At 48.6% G+C, this 13,575-nt stretch overlaps 2 protein-coding genes across 3 annotated transcripts; one reads left to right on the plus strand and one right to left on the minus strand.

Moving 5' to 3' along the window:
• Positions 1-565: 565 nt before the first annotated feature.
• Slc25a35 (solute carrier family 25 member 35) lies at positions 566-5,143 on the plus strand. The gene is made up of 5 exons (XM_047545163.1): positions 566-949; positions 2,374-2,439; positions 2,840-2,992; positions 3,414-3,548; positions 3,721-5,143. Exons 1-5 carry the CDS (start codon positions 575-577, stop codon positions 3,892-3,894), a joined length of 903 nt encoding a protein of 300 aa, XP_047401119.1. The 5' UTR covers positions 566-574; the 3' UTR covers positions 3,895-5,143.
• Positions 4,291-5,756, minus strand: Rangrf (RAN guanine nucleotide release factor). 2 transcript variants are annotated; one of them, XM_047545162.1, is made up of 5 exons: positions 5,534-5,756; positions 5,327-5,443; positions 4,964-5,120; positions 4,792-4,877; positions 4,291-4,562 (listed from the first exon to the last, which is right to left on the minus strand). In XM_047545162.1, the coding sequence occupies exons 1-5, from the start codon at positions 5,608-5,610 to the stop codon at positions 4,451-4,453; spliced, it is 549 nt and encodes a 182-aa protein (XP_047401118.1). In that variant the 5' UTR covers positions 5,611-5,756; the 3' UTR covers positions 4,291-4,450. The 2 variants fall into 2 exon arrangements, with proteins under 2 accessions (XP_047401118.1, XP_047401117.1); XM_047545161.1 differs by having other exon boundaries at positions 4,291-4,574; positions 5,534-5,753.
• Positions 5,757-13,575: the final 7,819 nt, after the last annotated feature.

Here is a 13,575-nt window from a genome sequence, read left to right on the forward strand (position 1 = left end):
CTCCGGATTGGCAGGGCTCCGGTCACTAGTGTGTGGTGGCTGGCCTCGGCAGAGTACCCCCGGTGAAGGTTCTCCGAGCTCCGGTAGCTACCTTGGGACGCTCATCCCGGTGCGGAGTCCCGACTTCCTTACTGACCTAGCTCTCGTTGCTGTCCCTGGGAGACCACCGGATCTTCTCCCGGATCCTTTTCCTCCTGCTGGTTTTCTTTTTCCTGCCTTTCGGGTTCCCATCTCCCAATTCCTTCCATTTTCCTCCTCTACACTCGGGCCCCCGCCCCGCGTAGCGTAGCATAGCCTGCCATTCTGAGCATCCCTCCTGCCACCTCCTGACTTCTGCCCCTCCTTGACCTCTAATTTCTTGGCCAAAGGGCCCTGTCATAACCTCCTAGCCAGACTCTCTTACATTCCTTTCTTCCCTCTTTGTCAGTTCCTGACTCCCAAATCCAGTTAACCCTTGACTTCTTGACATTTGACCCTGACACTTGACTCTAGACCTCCAAATTCCTACCTTGGCAGAAGCCAAGGTCTTCCCCTGACTTCGGACCTCCCTTTCTGAGGTTATTGTTGCCCCACCATGGACTTCTTGATGAGTGGTCTGGCAGCCTGCGGGGCCTGTGTATTCACCAATCCCCTGGAGGTTGTGAAGACCAGGATGCAGTTGCAGGGAGAATTGCAGGCGCCTGGCACCTACCAGCGTCACTACCGAAACGTCTTCCACGCCTTCTTCACCATCGGCAAGGTGGACGGCCTGGCTGCCCTGCAGAAGGGCCTGGCCCCTGCACTTTTCTACCAGTTCCTGATGAATGGTATCCGACTGGGCACCTACGGGCTGGCTGAGACTAGGGGCTACCTGCATACCGCTGAAGGCACCCTCAGTCCTTTCCGCAGCGCAGCAGCTGGGGCCCTGGCAGGGGTCATGGGAGCCTATTTGGGGAGCCCCATCTACATGGTAAGGAGGGGGATGGTCCAGGAAGACCCTTGGTGTAGGGTGGGAGCTTGGTTCTTTACAGGGGCATAGGTGGCAAGGTGCTGTCCCCTTGCCAACAGGAAAGGGCATAAGGAAAGTGTTCGCATGCTTTAGGGCCTTCTGATTTGCCCTATACACACCCATCCAATAGACTCAATTTAATGTGTTGATGAATATGATGGGTTTTGGAATCAGGTTTTCTGGGACTCAAATCCTGGCTTTTAAAATTACTCAAATCCTGGCTTTGAAAATTCAAAAAAATGGGGACTTTTTTTTTTTTTTTTTTTTTTTTTTTGGTACCATGGTTTAACTCAGAGGCACTCAACCACTGAGCCACATCCCCAGCCCTATTTTGTATTTTATTAGAGACAGGGTCTCTCTGAGTTGCTTAGTGTCTTGCTCTTGCTGAGGCAGGCCTTGAACTCTCAATCCTCCTGCTTCAGCTTCCCAAGCTGCTGGGATTTCAGGCATGCACCACAGTGCCTGGCAAAAACAGGGGGACTATTGTAGTGCCCTTTTTGTGTGATTATTGAAAGGACTGATGAAGAAAAATATCTGAGATAACACACATAAAACACTAGTACAAATTCTGGCACACAATAAGCATTCGATAGTGCTGTTTTTATTATTTTATGATATTACCTGATATTGAACTTGGATTTATGTAGGGGAAGAAGAGGAATTTGAGAAACATACATCAGTGAGTATAGGGGTCCTGAGCATCACAGAATTAAAATCTCACAGTCTATTCCTTTGCTTTTATCAGATGTAGGTGAAGGGTTAAGAGCCTGAAGTCCAGAGAGGGAAAGTGACTGTTTCAAGGTCACACAGCTGGGACTAGGCTCTGCTTAGTGTAGCTAAGAAAGTGGGAGGCTGTATGTTCTGCAGAAAGAGAGTCAACCTGGGTTCACTCCCTGGGTGTGAGATTCAAAGACAATGGCCTCTTTGAAGTCAACTGAATACATACCCCTATGGATCTTGGGAGCCAGAGAGCACATTTTAGCCAGAGTCTGATAGGAAGGCTGGTCAATGTGGTAGCTGGAGACCTGAACTGGGAATGGGAGCTGGTATGAGTCTGGACTCCCAGGTCTTGCCTAACTCGAAGTCTTAGGAAATATTGCCAGCCTCTAACCTCTCCACCCACCACCCCAAACCCCAAGGGAAGGAGGATGTGGAGGGGGTGGGGTATCTTACAGTGCTTGAAGATCCCTCCCCAGGGCCTGGAGCCAAGGGACACAGAGTCTCATGACCAATTTGTTAAGTGGGAACAACAATAATTACCAGATTAAAAGGGTATTCATTGCTTAACACCTTAGAGGAAGTATGTGGGGGGGATCAGGTATTTGGGTCTCTAAGGCAGGAGCATGGCCACTAGGGCATAAGCTGTGATACTCTCTTGTCTCCAGGTGAAGACACACCTACAGGCACAGGCAGCCTCGGAAATTGCCGTAGGGCACCAGTATAAACATCAGGTGAGGGTTCCCCAAACCCACTGGAGTGTCCAACCATCCTATCAATTTTCTGCAGCTCTCACCCTGGCCACTGCTGTGCCCAACCCATCAATTCTGCCCCTCTACCCTTGAAGCCCACCCAGATTCTCATGTACTCCTGCTCCTCAAATCTTTTATACCTGTTTCTCTTGGCCCATTCTCCCAATATGCTAACGTCCTCACTTCTATACACCTAGCCCCTGCTGTGGGGTGGCAAGGGGTAGCAGACAACTGAGGGCCCATATTCTGGCTCTAAGCCCACAGGAACTGATTGTTTAGACAACAGGTATGAGTTAAGGACTGGTACTTGACAGTGTTAGGAGGTGGAAACCCCTAATGCTGGGGTGACTGAACCCCATCCCCATGGTCTTCCCCCCACCAGGGCATGTTTCAGGCACTAACCGAGATTGGCCAGAAACATGGTCTGGTGGGGTTGTGGCGTGGGGCTTTGGGCGGCCTGCCCCGAGTTATCATCGGTTCCTCCACCCAGCTGTGCACCTTCTCATCCACCAAGGACCTCTTGAGCCAGTGGGAGGTACTGCCTGGGAAGGGAGTGGGACCATCAGGGAATGGGGCTGAGGGTGGGTAAAGGGAGGTGGGCCCTAGAAGGGAAGGTGAAAACCTTCAGATGTGAGGGAGTAGCAGGAGGGTTTGAGGGTTTGACCAACTCCTTGACTCTTCCCAATGTTCTCCTATCACTTCATCCCAGAGGGAATACCCAAGTCCTCAGGGCATGCTGGTCTTCCTCCTTCTCAGTGTTACCACACTGTACTATGGTGGAGTAGAAGCTCCCTTTGTGTGCTCGCTTCGGCAGCACATATACTAAAATTGGAATGATACAGAGAAGATTAGCTCCCTTTGTGACCAGCTCTCTGTGTCCCCAGGGCAGGACCTGTCCTGTCCTAGTGGTTGAATAATTGGCTGATTGATAAAGCTCTTCATCTCTCCCCCTGTAGATCTTTCCTCCCCAGAGCTGGAAGGTGGCTCTGGCAGCTGCCATGGTGAGTGGCATCGCAGTAGTCCTGGCCATGACACCCTTTGATGTGGCCAGCACAAGGCTCTATAACCAGCCCACAGACAGTCAGGGCAAGGTAAGGGAGGGCTCTGGGAAGCAGGCAGGCAGGGAAAGCGGGGGGGAGGCAGGGGAAGCAGATTGTGGGTATAGGTGGAAGAGCTTCAAATTCAGGCTGCAGAGACGAAGCCCCTGGTGGACTCTGACAAGCTCCTTCCCTGTGCTCTCCCTCCCTTTTCAACATGCTCCAGGGCCTCATGTACCGAGGAATCTTTGATGCTCTTCTGCAGACAGCCCGGACAGAGGGCATTTTTGGCATGTACAAGGGTATAGGTGCCTCCTACTTCCGCCTTGGCCCCCACACCATCCTCTCCCTCTTCTTCTGGGACCAGCTGCGTTTCCTCTATCATAAATACACTAAATAACACCTACTCTCCCACACTCTACCAAATTTGATACTTCTTGGACACTTCTGCCTCCACTACTATGTCCTGTTGATTACTGACCATGTGACTTTTTATCCATCCAAGAGGGGCAGCCAACCCCGCTCTCTATCTGTTCTCTCAGGGTTGAATCAAAAGTAGTAAGTTTCCCTCCCTTCCTTGGGTGTTGCTCTAAATCAACCTACCTATCCCCCTGTACACTTCACACCCCTTTCTCAGGGCTGAACCAGTCATTTCAAAGTATATTGCTTCCCTCTTTCCACTGCCATCCTTGGGTCCCTTCTGCTCCCATGCACAGCTTTAAACTTCCCCCTCCAAGACCAAAGGGAACTGGGGGGACCCAGGTGTCCTGTAAAGTTCAAAGGCACAGAAATTATATTGGTTATAAAGCAAGTTTATTTCTGCAGAGAAGGTGTGTCTTGTGTTTATGCACAGGGAAGAAAGAAGAAAAAATCAAGGTATTCAACCTCTTTTTTTTCCCCCCTCCCAGGACTGGGTCTCTAAGTCTTCAGTAGCATCGTGCAGTGCTTTAGCATTTTTACTGGGGACCAAAGATGTTGGGATCATGAAGTGTCAGACTGGTCACCAGCTGTTCAAAGTCACCCAGGCTCCATGGTGGAGTTGACAGATTTCCAGGTCCAAGAGATGACCTGTTGTCAGGGCTTAGGGGTGGGGGAATGGAGGGAGAAAGAACATCATTCAGGACTGACTGAGGTAGACAGTTCCCATCTCCTGTCCCCAGAGGACTCAGGTATCTGTGTCCCCACCCCTCTGGCCCAATTCTGCTTCCTTGAAGGACCCCACCAGCCAATATCCAGCTGTACCCCACCCAGCTTAATTCTCCAAGTATGAGACTTGGGCCCTTTCTTTCTTCCTTACGGGGGCTGATTGAAGGTGAGCAAGAGATCAGTCTGGTACTGGGGCAGTCTCAGCAAGGCCTGGTTCAGTGTCACATCCTTTGCTACCTGGAAGGATCAGAATCAGGATGTTTACCTGGATTCCTAAGGTCACCCCTCCCCTTTCCAGGACATCCAAACTCCCTGGCCCTCACCTGCTGGTTTTCCTTAGCTACCTGCTGCTTGCCAGAGAGGACCCAGGCTTCTTGACAGTAGCCCCTCAGGGCCAAGTTCTCTAAATTGAGGGGCTGCACAGACTCCACTTGCACAGCCCTAGCCCCCTGCACCCCGCCAACATCCTCAAAATGGTACCTGGGGTGGGAGAGCAAGATGGGGGGCATCTCTCAATGGCCCCCACCCCCACCCCACAGCATCTTTAAGTCGAAAGCTTTGCTCACTTCCGGAGGTATCGCATTGCCCTTGGGAGTTCGCGTCCTGAATAACCGTCCAGCCACAGGCCCCGCCCACTTCCTCGGTTTCGGCCCTCCCATTGGCCAGCCTCGGTGCCCCTTCCTCACCGCGCAGCCGCTTCACCCCGCACGTGGGCCTGGAGCTCCAGAAGTTCCACGATCAGGCTCTGGTCTGTCACTGGATGGCAGAAAACTTCTTGGTTGTCTGGGACCGGTCGGAGGTCACTGGAGAGAGAAGAGGCAGACCCTGGTTGACTCTGACTTCCCGTAACCCACCCGGTCGGCCTCCACGGGCGGGCGCCGAGGCTTTCTCACCTTACATCAATGGCCCCAGCGGGGAGGATGGAGGAGAAGGCGCCCCCGAACAATGGGTAGTTTCTTGAGGGCTCCATGGGCCTGGGATGAGGGTATGGGCTCTAGAGAAATTTTAAAAAAACCCATATGGGGACACGTGCCATCACCTCCCCGGCTTTCGCAGCCGCCACCACCTCCTCCAGGCTTGCTTAGTTTCTGGACCCTTTAAGGTTTGGCCCCGCCCTGTGCCCGCGCTAGCCAATCGGTGCCGGCGCTTTGGGGGCGGAGCCTAGCGGTGCAGCTCTGTGAAGCCACGCTCTTCCGAAGACTCTGGGTGGGATCTTGCTTGCAACTCAGGTCTTTTTTTAGAATTCGTGTTACCATCGGGGGCCTGCATCCGCCAGCCTCTTCCTTTTGAAGGTGTCACCTGAGCCTCTCCTTAAGGACAGTTGCTCATCTAAGGTGCCCAGGTCTAGACTGGGTCTCCCGAGTCAGGGTAGAATGATTTCAGGGTGTCCCCAGGGTCTCTTGACAGCGAGTGGGCTGCCAACCAGACCGCTAATTCCCAGATCCCATCCCATGCTGGGAATTAGGGAAACAATAGGTCCAGGTGTGGGTGTTGATTAAGATTCAGGCATACCTTCCTGAAAGCGACACTCAACCTAAGGATTATACATCTAATGCCTCTCAAATTTTCGCCTTTGGAAAGCCTGGAGGCGGGGTGGGGGCAAGCCCTTCCTCCTCCATACACCTGAACGGAAGCACGGATTAAACCCTTTGTTTTTCTTTTACAGATTTCTAGTGTTCTTTAAGTATTTGTTCAATTTATCCTCTCAGTTAATTTCTCTATTCATCTTTGATACCAGCACCTGCATAATATATTGTTGTGACTAAAGAAACCCATTAGTGTCAATGGCTGGAGACCACCCATGCCCTCAGGGGTTCTAGATGCACTTACTTCCCAGTCCAGAACTAGGCAAGGGAGTTCTTATCCCAAGGACATCTAGGCCCTAATGAAGTGGAGCTAAGGGGCATGCGTATATTGGTCTCTTACCTTGCCCTTTGTGAAGGGACACACATTCTGCCTCACTGAGGATGTACAAGGAACAGTGGAGCACACTTTGAGTCTTTTATTTATTTTGGCAGTACTGGGAATCAAACACAAGGTCTCTGGCTTGCTAGGCAAGTGCTCTGCCAGAGCTACACCCCCAACTCCCTTTTAAATTTTTTTTGTTTTGAGTCAGGGCCTCAAATTTGAGATCTTCCTGCCTCAGCCTCTCAAGTAGCTGGGATTACAGGTGTGCACCACTGTGCCGGGCATAGTTTTGAGAAGTCACCAGGGGATCCTAGTGGTGTTCTAGCTAGGGAAACTGGAGCAAAGACCTGGAGGTAAGAGGGCATGTTCTGGAGAACATAAGTGCATCAAGGAGAGGTGGGTTGGCAACGAGGTATGAATATGGCCAGGTATTCAGGGTTTTTGTAGAACCTTACTAAGGAGTTTGAACTTCTCATTTCTAGTTGCATGTATTGCCTCCTTTCTAAGCCTCTTTTCCTTATCTCTAAAATGCTCTTAGGTATTAATATGATATGAATGTAGTTGAATTTGAATCTGTTTCCAGGAAAAGATTGTGGAATAATTTTGTTCCATGAGGAGCTGTAGAGAAGAGGGGAACACTGCAGGCCACAGAGGGAGAGAAGAACCCTGGCCATTAGGAAGAGAGCCAGGTCAGAAGGTCCTCTTCATGCTCTCTGTCCCTCCCTCCCATTTCTACCAGCCTGCCATCTGTCCCTCCTCCCTGCCAGGCACAACACTAGCATGCTGGCTGTTTTATGAGCAGTCAGGCAGATCAGAAGTCCTTGGAAAGGGACTTCCAAGGACATCATCATTAACAGTGTCCGAGCACTGGACACAGGGGGGAGACCTATCCATAGACTAGGAAGATGGAGGAGAAAGATCCCCTACACACACACACACACACACACACACACACACAAACACAAACTTTCTCATTTTGAGTCTCTGGTAGGTGTCATGTTCTGCTGTAGAATTTTGGGCAGCTGGGGACCCCTATCCCTCCATAGTTCTATGAGCTCTTGAGCCAGGGGTCTTCCAAATAGTAGAAAGCAGAAATGACAGGAGCACAGAGCCAGATCTCCTCTGGGCGAATTGGAATGGAAGGCCACCCTAACTTGGCAAATCTCTCTTGGCTTCATTTCCTCCTGTCCCTTGATATCTGTTACCTCTGCTGGCCCTCTCAACAACTTCTCCCCAGGGTGTTCAAATCCAAACTCCCCAAGAGATGGGATCTAATTGGGTCAATTAGCTGCTCAATTTGAAAGTATTTTTTTGACAAGCTTTCTGCCTATCTCTTCCCAGACCACCAGTCAGATGTTAGTGAAATCCTTGATACAGCTGACTGTGGCTAGCATGATGGGTATCATGGGACAAATCTCCATAGACCAAGATGGCCACTGCCACTTTTCTCAGGAGATCTGTGTTTCCAGCTCTCAGCCCTCTGGTTATAATAGACCTGCAATTGGTTGATTCTGTACCCCTTGGCTATTCCCTTATTCAACATTTTACATCCAATTGATGCTGCCTGTTTTGGGACTAAATGTCCCAGAGACCCTCCCTTTGAGAGCACTAAGAGATGGACTTGAGTGGGGTGCAGTGGTGCATGCTTATAATTGTAGTGGCTTGGAGGCTTAGGCCGGAGGATCACAAACCAGGGCAACTTAGTGAGACTCTGTCTCAATATAAAAAGGGCTGGGGATGTGGCTCAGTGGTAGACCACTTGTATAGCATGCATGAGGCCCTGGATTCAATCCCCAACACTTCAAAACAAGCAAACAAAATAAAAAATTGTGTGAAACACAGTGCTTCTTTCATCCTAAAGGTATCCCAACCTGAGGGAGGGAACTAGGGTGTGCTATAGTTTACATCCTGTAATGAGATAAACATTAAGGTCCCTGCTTAGTCCTCAGCTGAGGAATCTCTCTTAGAGAGATGCCCAGGGTCGTGTGACAATCAGTGGTGAACCCAACAGGTTTCTAACCAAAGGCCTGATATCATAAGGCATTATTTGAGGGAGACCAGTGTGTCCTTGTCTTTCGAGTCATTCTATAACTGTTACCCACACCCATTTCTAGAACTTTCCACCCCCCTATCTCACAATTCTCCTTTCCTACTCTATTCTATAAGGCACTTAAAAGAAAAAATGAGATGGGGTTCTCCTATGTTGTCCAGGCTTCCTGATAAGTTTCACCAGTCCTGGCCTGTAAATTAATTGAATGGATATTGCCTAAGAGGCAGGAGGGCTATTTACCATGGCCTGAAGCAGAATATGAGACATGAACTCCTGGGTTCAGGATCCCCAGGAGGGCTGGGGAGATAGCTCAGTTGGTAGAGTGCTTGCCTTGCAAGCATAAGGCCCTGGGTTCAATCCCCAGCACCAAAAGAAAAAAAAAAAAAAAGAATCCCAAGGAGCTTTTGTTTTTTATTTTTAGACAGTCTTGCTGAGTAGCTGAGGGCCTTGCTAAATTGCTGAGGCTTTCCTCAAACTTGGGATCCTCCTGCCTCAGCCTCCCGAGGTAGCTGGGACTATAGGCTTATACCATCATGCAGGACTTGTAATAGCCACTTTGAACTTTCCTCAGTGCCTTGATTGAGTCAACCCTTTTCATACCGCTAGGCATTTGCACATGCTTTGCCCTCTGGTTAGCACATCCTCAAATGTCAAGAAAGTTTTTGTTGTTCTTTTCTTTTCTTTTCTTTTTTTGCAGCGCTGGGGAATAGAACCCAGGGCCTCATGCATGCTGGGCAAACACTCTACTACTGAGCTACATTCCCACCCTTCCAGAAAACATTTCTGGGTTAATTGTTCCCCCTGTGGACACCTATCATCATTGCAGGTACCTCACTGTATTCCTGTCCAGTAGGGCAGGAACCACATCTGTCTTTCACCTTTAGCTTCTCACTACAATTACACAGGGCTTGCCTGTATTTATCAAATGAAAGTTGCCTAAGAGACAGGAGGTTATTTACCAACACCAGTTAAGAGATGGTATCTCAAAAAGAATTTGACTGGTTTTGTCCCCAGATGCTGAAAAGGTACTCTAAGTCTTTGGAATTTCCCAAGTTATAGGAGTTCTTTGTTATTCAGGGTGGACCGTGATAGTTTATACTAATGAGATGGTTCACAGTGGGCTCCTACATAGTTTATGCTAAGGAAATGAATCAGGATTAGGGAGGCCACACCAATAAGACCAAACATGTGATCAGACAGTGGAAGCTTCAACCTACTTAATATCAACCCAATAAAACTCCAGTAGAGGGGCTGGGGAGATAGCTCAGTCGGTAGAGTGCTTGCCTTGTAAGCACAAGGCTGTGGCTTCGATCCCCAGCACCAAAAAAAAAAAAAAAAAAAAAAACTCCAGTAGAAATTTTGGACAGTTCAGTGGAACTTCCCAGATGATGAACACATCGATGTGCCAGAGGACAATGCTAGAATGATGCATGCTGATTCCCTGGGAAGAGAATATGGAAGTTCAGATTCTGGGACCTGTCTCAACCTTGCCTATGTATATTCTTTAAAATAAACCTGTAATCATAAATATAGCACTTCCCTGAGTTCTGTGAATCATTCTAGTGGATTATAAACCTGCAGAGTTTGATGGGACCCCTGAACCCATAGTCACTCAAAGAGTGAGTGACCTGGGGACCTCTGAGATTTGTGACTGAGGGAGTCTGATAGAAGACTAAGACTTTAACTTATGGGATATGACACTAACTTCAGTTGGTTAGTGCCAGAATTGCACTGTGGTATGCATGGAGTGACGAAGGTCTGTGCTAGGCTATATGGGTAGGAGAGGAAGAGATGAAGCCAGATAAGCAATAAGCAAGGGAAACAAAATTATGGATGATACATAAGGTGTGGAGAAAAGATAAAGAGCAAGTTCAAAGATGGTAACCTGGCCAAAAGAAATGGAGATGCCAATGATGGAAATAGGGAACTGGAGTTTGGTGGTGAGAAGGGGAAAGGGGGCCTCTATTCTTGCTACTAAGTCACAAGATTGAGCACTTGACCCTGTGTTCCCCACTTCCCAACAATACAGTCCAGTGCCTCCAACGCTTCCATTCATCTCTTTTCAGAGTTGATCATTTTCCATTACCATTACAGAGTAACTGAAGGTGGATAATTTGTAAAGAAGTTTACTCCATTCATAGATCTGAAGGTGGGCTGGGGAGATAGCTCAGCTGGTAGAGTGCTTGCCTCGCAAGCACAAGGCCCTGAGTTTGATCCCCAGTACCGCAAAAAAAAAAAAAAAAAAAAAAAAAAAAAAAAAACATAGATCTGAAGGTGAGGAAGTACAAGATTGGGTAGCCATATCTGCTCCTACAGATAAGGCTGTCTCTTCTGGAGAGAGCCTTGTACTGATTCAACTCATGGCAGAAAATAGAAGAGCAAGTGGGCTCATATGGAAGAGATAAAACACTAGGGGTGGACTTGCTCTGTAACAACCTTTTTTTTTATTATTATTACTGGGAATTGAACCCAGGGGTGCTTAACCACAGTCACATCCCCAGCCCTTTTTTATTTTGAGACAGGATCTTGCTAAGTTGCTTAGGGCCTTGCTAAGTTGCTGAGACTAGCTTTGAACTCGTGATCCTCCTGTTTCAGCCTCCCAAGCCGCTGGGATTACAGGCAAGGGCCACCACGTTCAGTGACAGCCCATTCTTACAGTAACTAATTCAGTCCCACCAGAGTAAGAGTAGATGGGCAAAAAGCATTCATCTATTCATAAGGGTTCTATCCCCAGGACTCAACCATCGGCCACAAGGCCCCACTTCCCAACATTGCAGCACTGGAGACCAGAGTTTATCATTAGTTTTGGTGGGGACAAGCTATATTCAAACTAGCACCAGTGTATGGGAACCTATAACTTTCACCATAAGGACCCTGGGCCTGCAACTGGCTAAGAGCATATGTCCCCACCTCCCCTGAATGATTTATGTATTTTCCTTAATTCTGGCAACTCTTAGTTGTAACTTATCAACAAACACATGCTTTCCCACATTTCATACCTATCTCTCAACACATATTTCAGAAGTGGAAGGAGGAAGCAATTTGGACATTCAAATAGGAGACATGGTGTGTTGGTGGCAAATATAACCCTGGTGGCCTGACCTGAGTCTGAGGAAGGCCAGGGTGGAGAGTCCCATCATAGCTCTTCAGAATTCTGTGAATTTCAGAGAGGGGCATCTCCATCATAGGCAGGGTGAGAAGGGGTTTCATCAATATATGACCCACACTAGGATCTCTATTCTTGTCTTTTCCCTTGGAATCTCTTGGAAGGTGTCACCCTCTTGGAAACCCACGCATCCCAGTCTCCAAAGCACCACATACTTGAGCTCTTTCCGTCTGCTTTTTTTAGCCAAGTCCATTTCCTTGTAAGTTCCCATAGGTGAGATGTTTGCAAGTTTGCCTACACCACATTGGAAAAGGATCTAGAGGAGGAGTCTGTCTCTGTGTAACAGCTGAGCTAAGGCTCCAGTGGAGAAGAAGGAGAACAAGGCTGTGTCACTAGTCCCTTCTGTTGTAAAGAAGTTTATTCCATTCATAGATCTAAAGGTGAGGAAGTACAAGATTGGGTAGCCATATCTGCTTAGCTTCTGGAGAGAGCCTTGTACTGATTCAACTCATGGCAGAAAACAAAAGAGCAAGTGTGCTCATATCTTCCCAGGAGCATCCCACAATTTTCCTGGGCTACAGGCAGTGGAAAGTCATTCAGCTGGTCAAACTAAATTAATGGTGATTATTCCTGCTCAGGCTTGTCTTTTTCTGTCAATCCCTTCAATGTTGGGCTGCCAGACCCTAAACACTCCCCCATTCATATTCCTGTGCTTCTCAGATCTTCAGCTCCATCCCAGATCCCTTCTGCCTGTGTCCTGGATACCTCCACATGTGTGTCCCATCAATGCCTCAAATTCAACATGTCCTGAGCAAAGCATATCATCTTCTTCCCAACATTGTCCCTATCACAATAAATGAAATGATCATGTATCCAGTGTTCCAAGTAGGAAGCCTGGTCAACATAGTGGGTTCCTTTCCGTTTCTCCCTCTACTCCCCCACATCTGATTCCTAGTGATTCTACCTCCTCTGGTTTCTCAAATCCTTCCATTTCTCTCCATTTCCAGTGCCACCATCCTGGTCTGGGTCAGCATTATTTCTGCCTGGACACCAAATAGCTTTCTCACTGGTCTCCCAGCACCATCCTCTGCCTTCTCTGCAGCCACAGTGATTTCTCAAAATCTAACATCTGGTCATGTCTAGTCCCTATATAACTCCTTTGAATGATATCCCCTTAGGATAACATGCTGTTAGGTCTCTGACTTGGCTTTTTCTGTTTCCCATTTGTACTTACTGTTCTAGACAGACTCACTTTGGTTCAGTTCCTTAACTCACCATGTCTCTCGCCTCTGAGACTTTGTAGATTTGTTCTGTTTCCCTGGAACACTACCCCTGCTTCTTTATGTAACAAACTGCTACTCATCCTTCAGGTTTTGGCTCACCCGGGAGAATCCTTTGCTGATTCCAAAAATCTGGGACATATATATCCCTTGCTACGAACACCCAAGGTGCCCTGAGCCTCCCTAAAAGAGACGTGTTTGAAATCACTTGTTCTAAGTCTGCCTCCCTCATGTGTGCCCCCAGGGCCAATGCCCTTGATAATATTACCTGGATGCCTCTTGGTTTCCTAACACTTTGTCCTGTCTGTCGGCTGCTCCAGCCTGACCAGGCAGATGGAACTAAATAAGCCCACGACTGCTTGGGGTAAGAGGACCCCATGGCACGGGCAATGGGCACTCCTAGTGGGCTGCTCCCTTGGAGAGATTTCCTGAAGCCCCAGACTAGCGCCAAGACCTCCCCACCTGCCCCGCCCCTGAAGCAGTCCTTGGGTCTCCACCATCTGGCTGTTTGCTGCCCCCAAGTGTCCAATGACAGAATGAAGCTTTCTTAGATTTCTGCGAAACAGGGTCTTGAATATGTTGGGTGCCAGG

The sequence above is a fragment of the Sciurus carolinensis genome, chromosome 3 (assembly GCF_902686445.1).
Source record: "Sciurus carolinensis chromosome 3, mSciCar1.2, whole genome shotgun sequence".
Lineage (NCBI taxonomy): Eukaryota > Metazoa > Chordata > Mammalia > Rodentia > Sciuridae > Sciurus > Sciurus carolinensis.

Bases quoted from the DNA above. Each gene is read 5' to 3' on its own strand.
- Rangrf (XM_047545161.1), bottom strand. From the start codon at position 5,610: ATGGAGCCCTCAAGAAACTACCCATTGTTCGGGGGCGCCTTCTCCTCC. The intron at 5,444-5,533 runs GTGAGAAAGCCT...TTCTCTCTCCAG, and splicing joins GCTGGGGCCATTGATGTAAG to TGACCTCCGACCGGTCCCAG. The intron at 4,575-4,791 runs GTAAGGAAGAAA...CCCACCCCTAAG, and splicing joins CTCACCTTCAATCAGCCCCC to CCCTGACAACAGGTCATCTC.
- Slc25a35 (XM_047545163.1), top strand. From the start codon at position 575: ATGGACTTCTTGATGAGTGGTCTGGCAGCCTGCGGGGCCTGTGTATTC. The intron at 950-2,373 runs GTAAGGAGGGGG...TCTTGTCTCCAG, and splicing joins TGGGGAGCCCCATCTACATG to GTGAAGACACACCTACAGGC. The intron at 2,993-3,413 runs GTACTGCCTGGG...CTCCCCCTGTAG, and splicing joins ACCTCTTGAGCCAGTGGGAG to ATCTTTCCTCCCCAGAGCTG.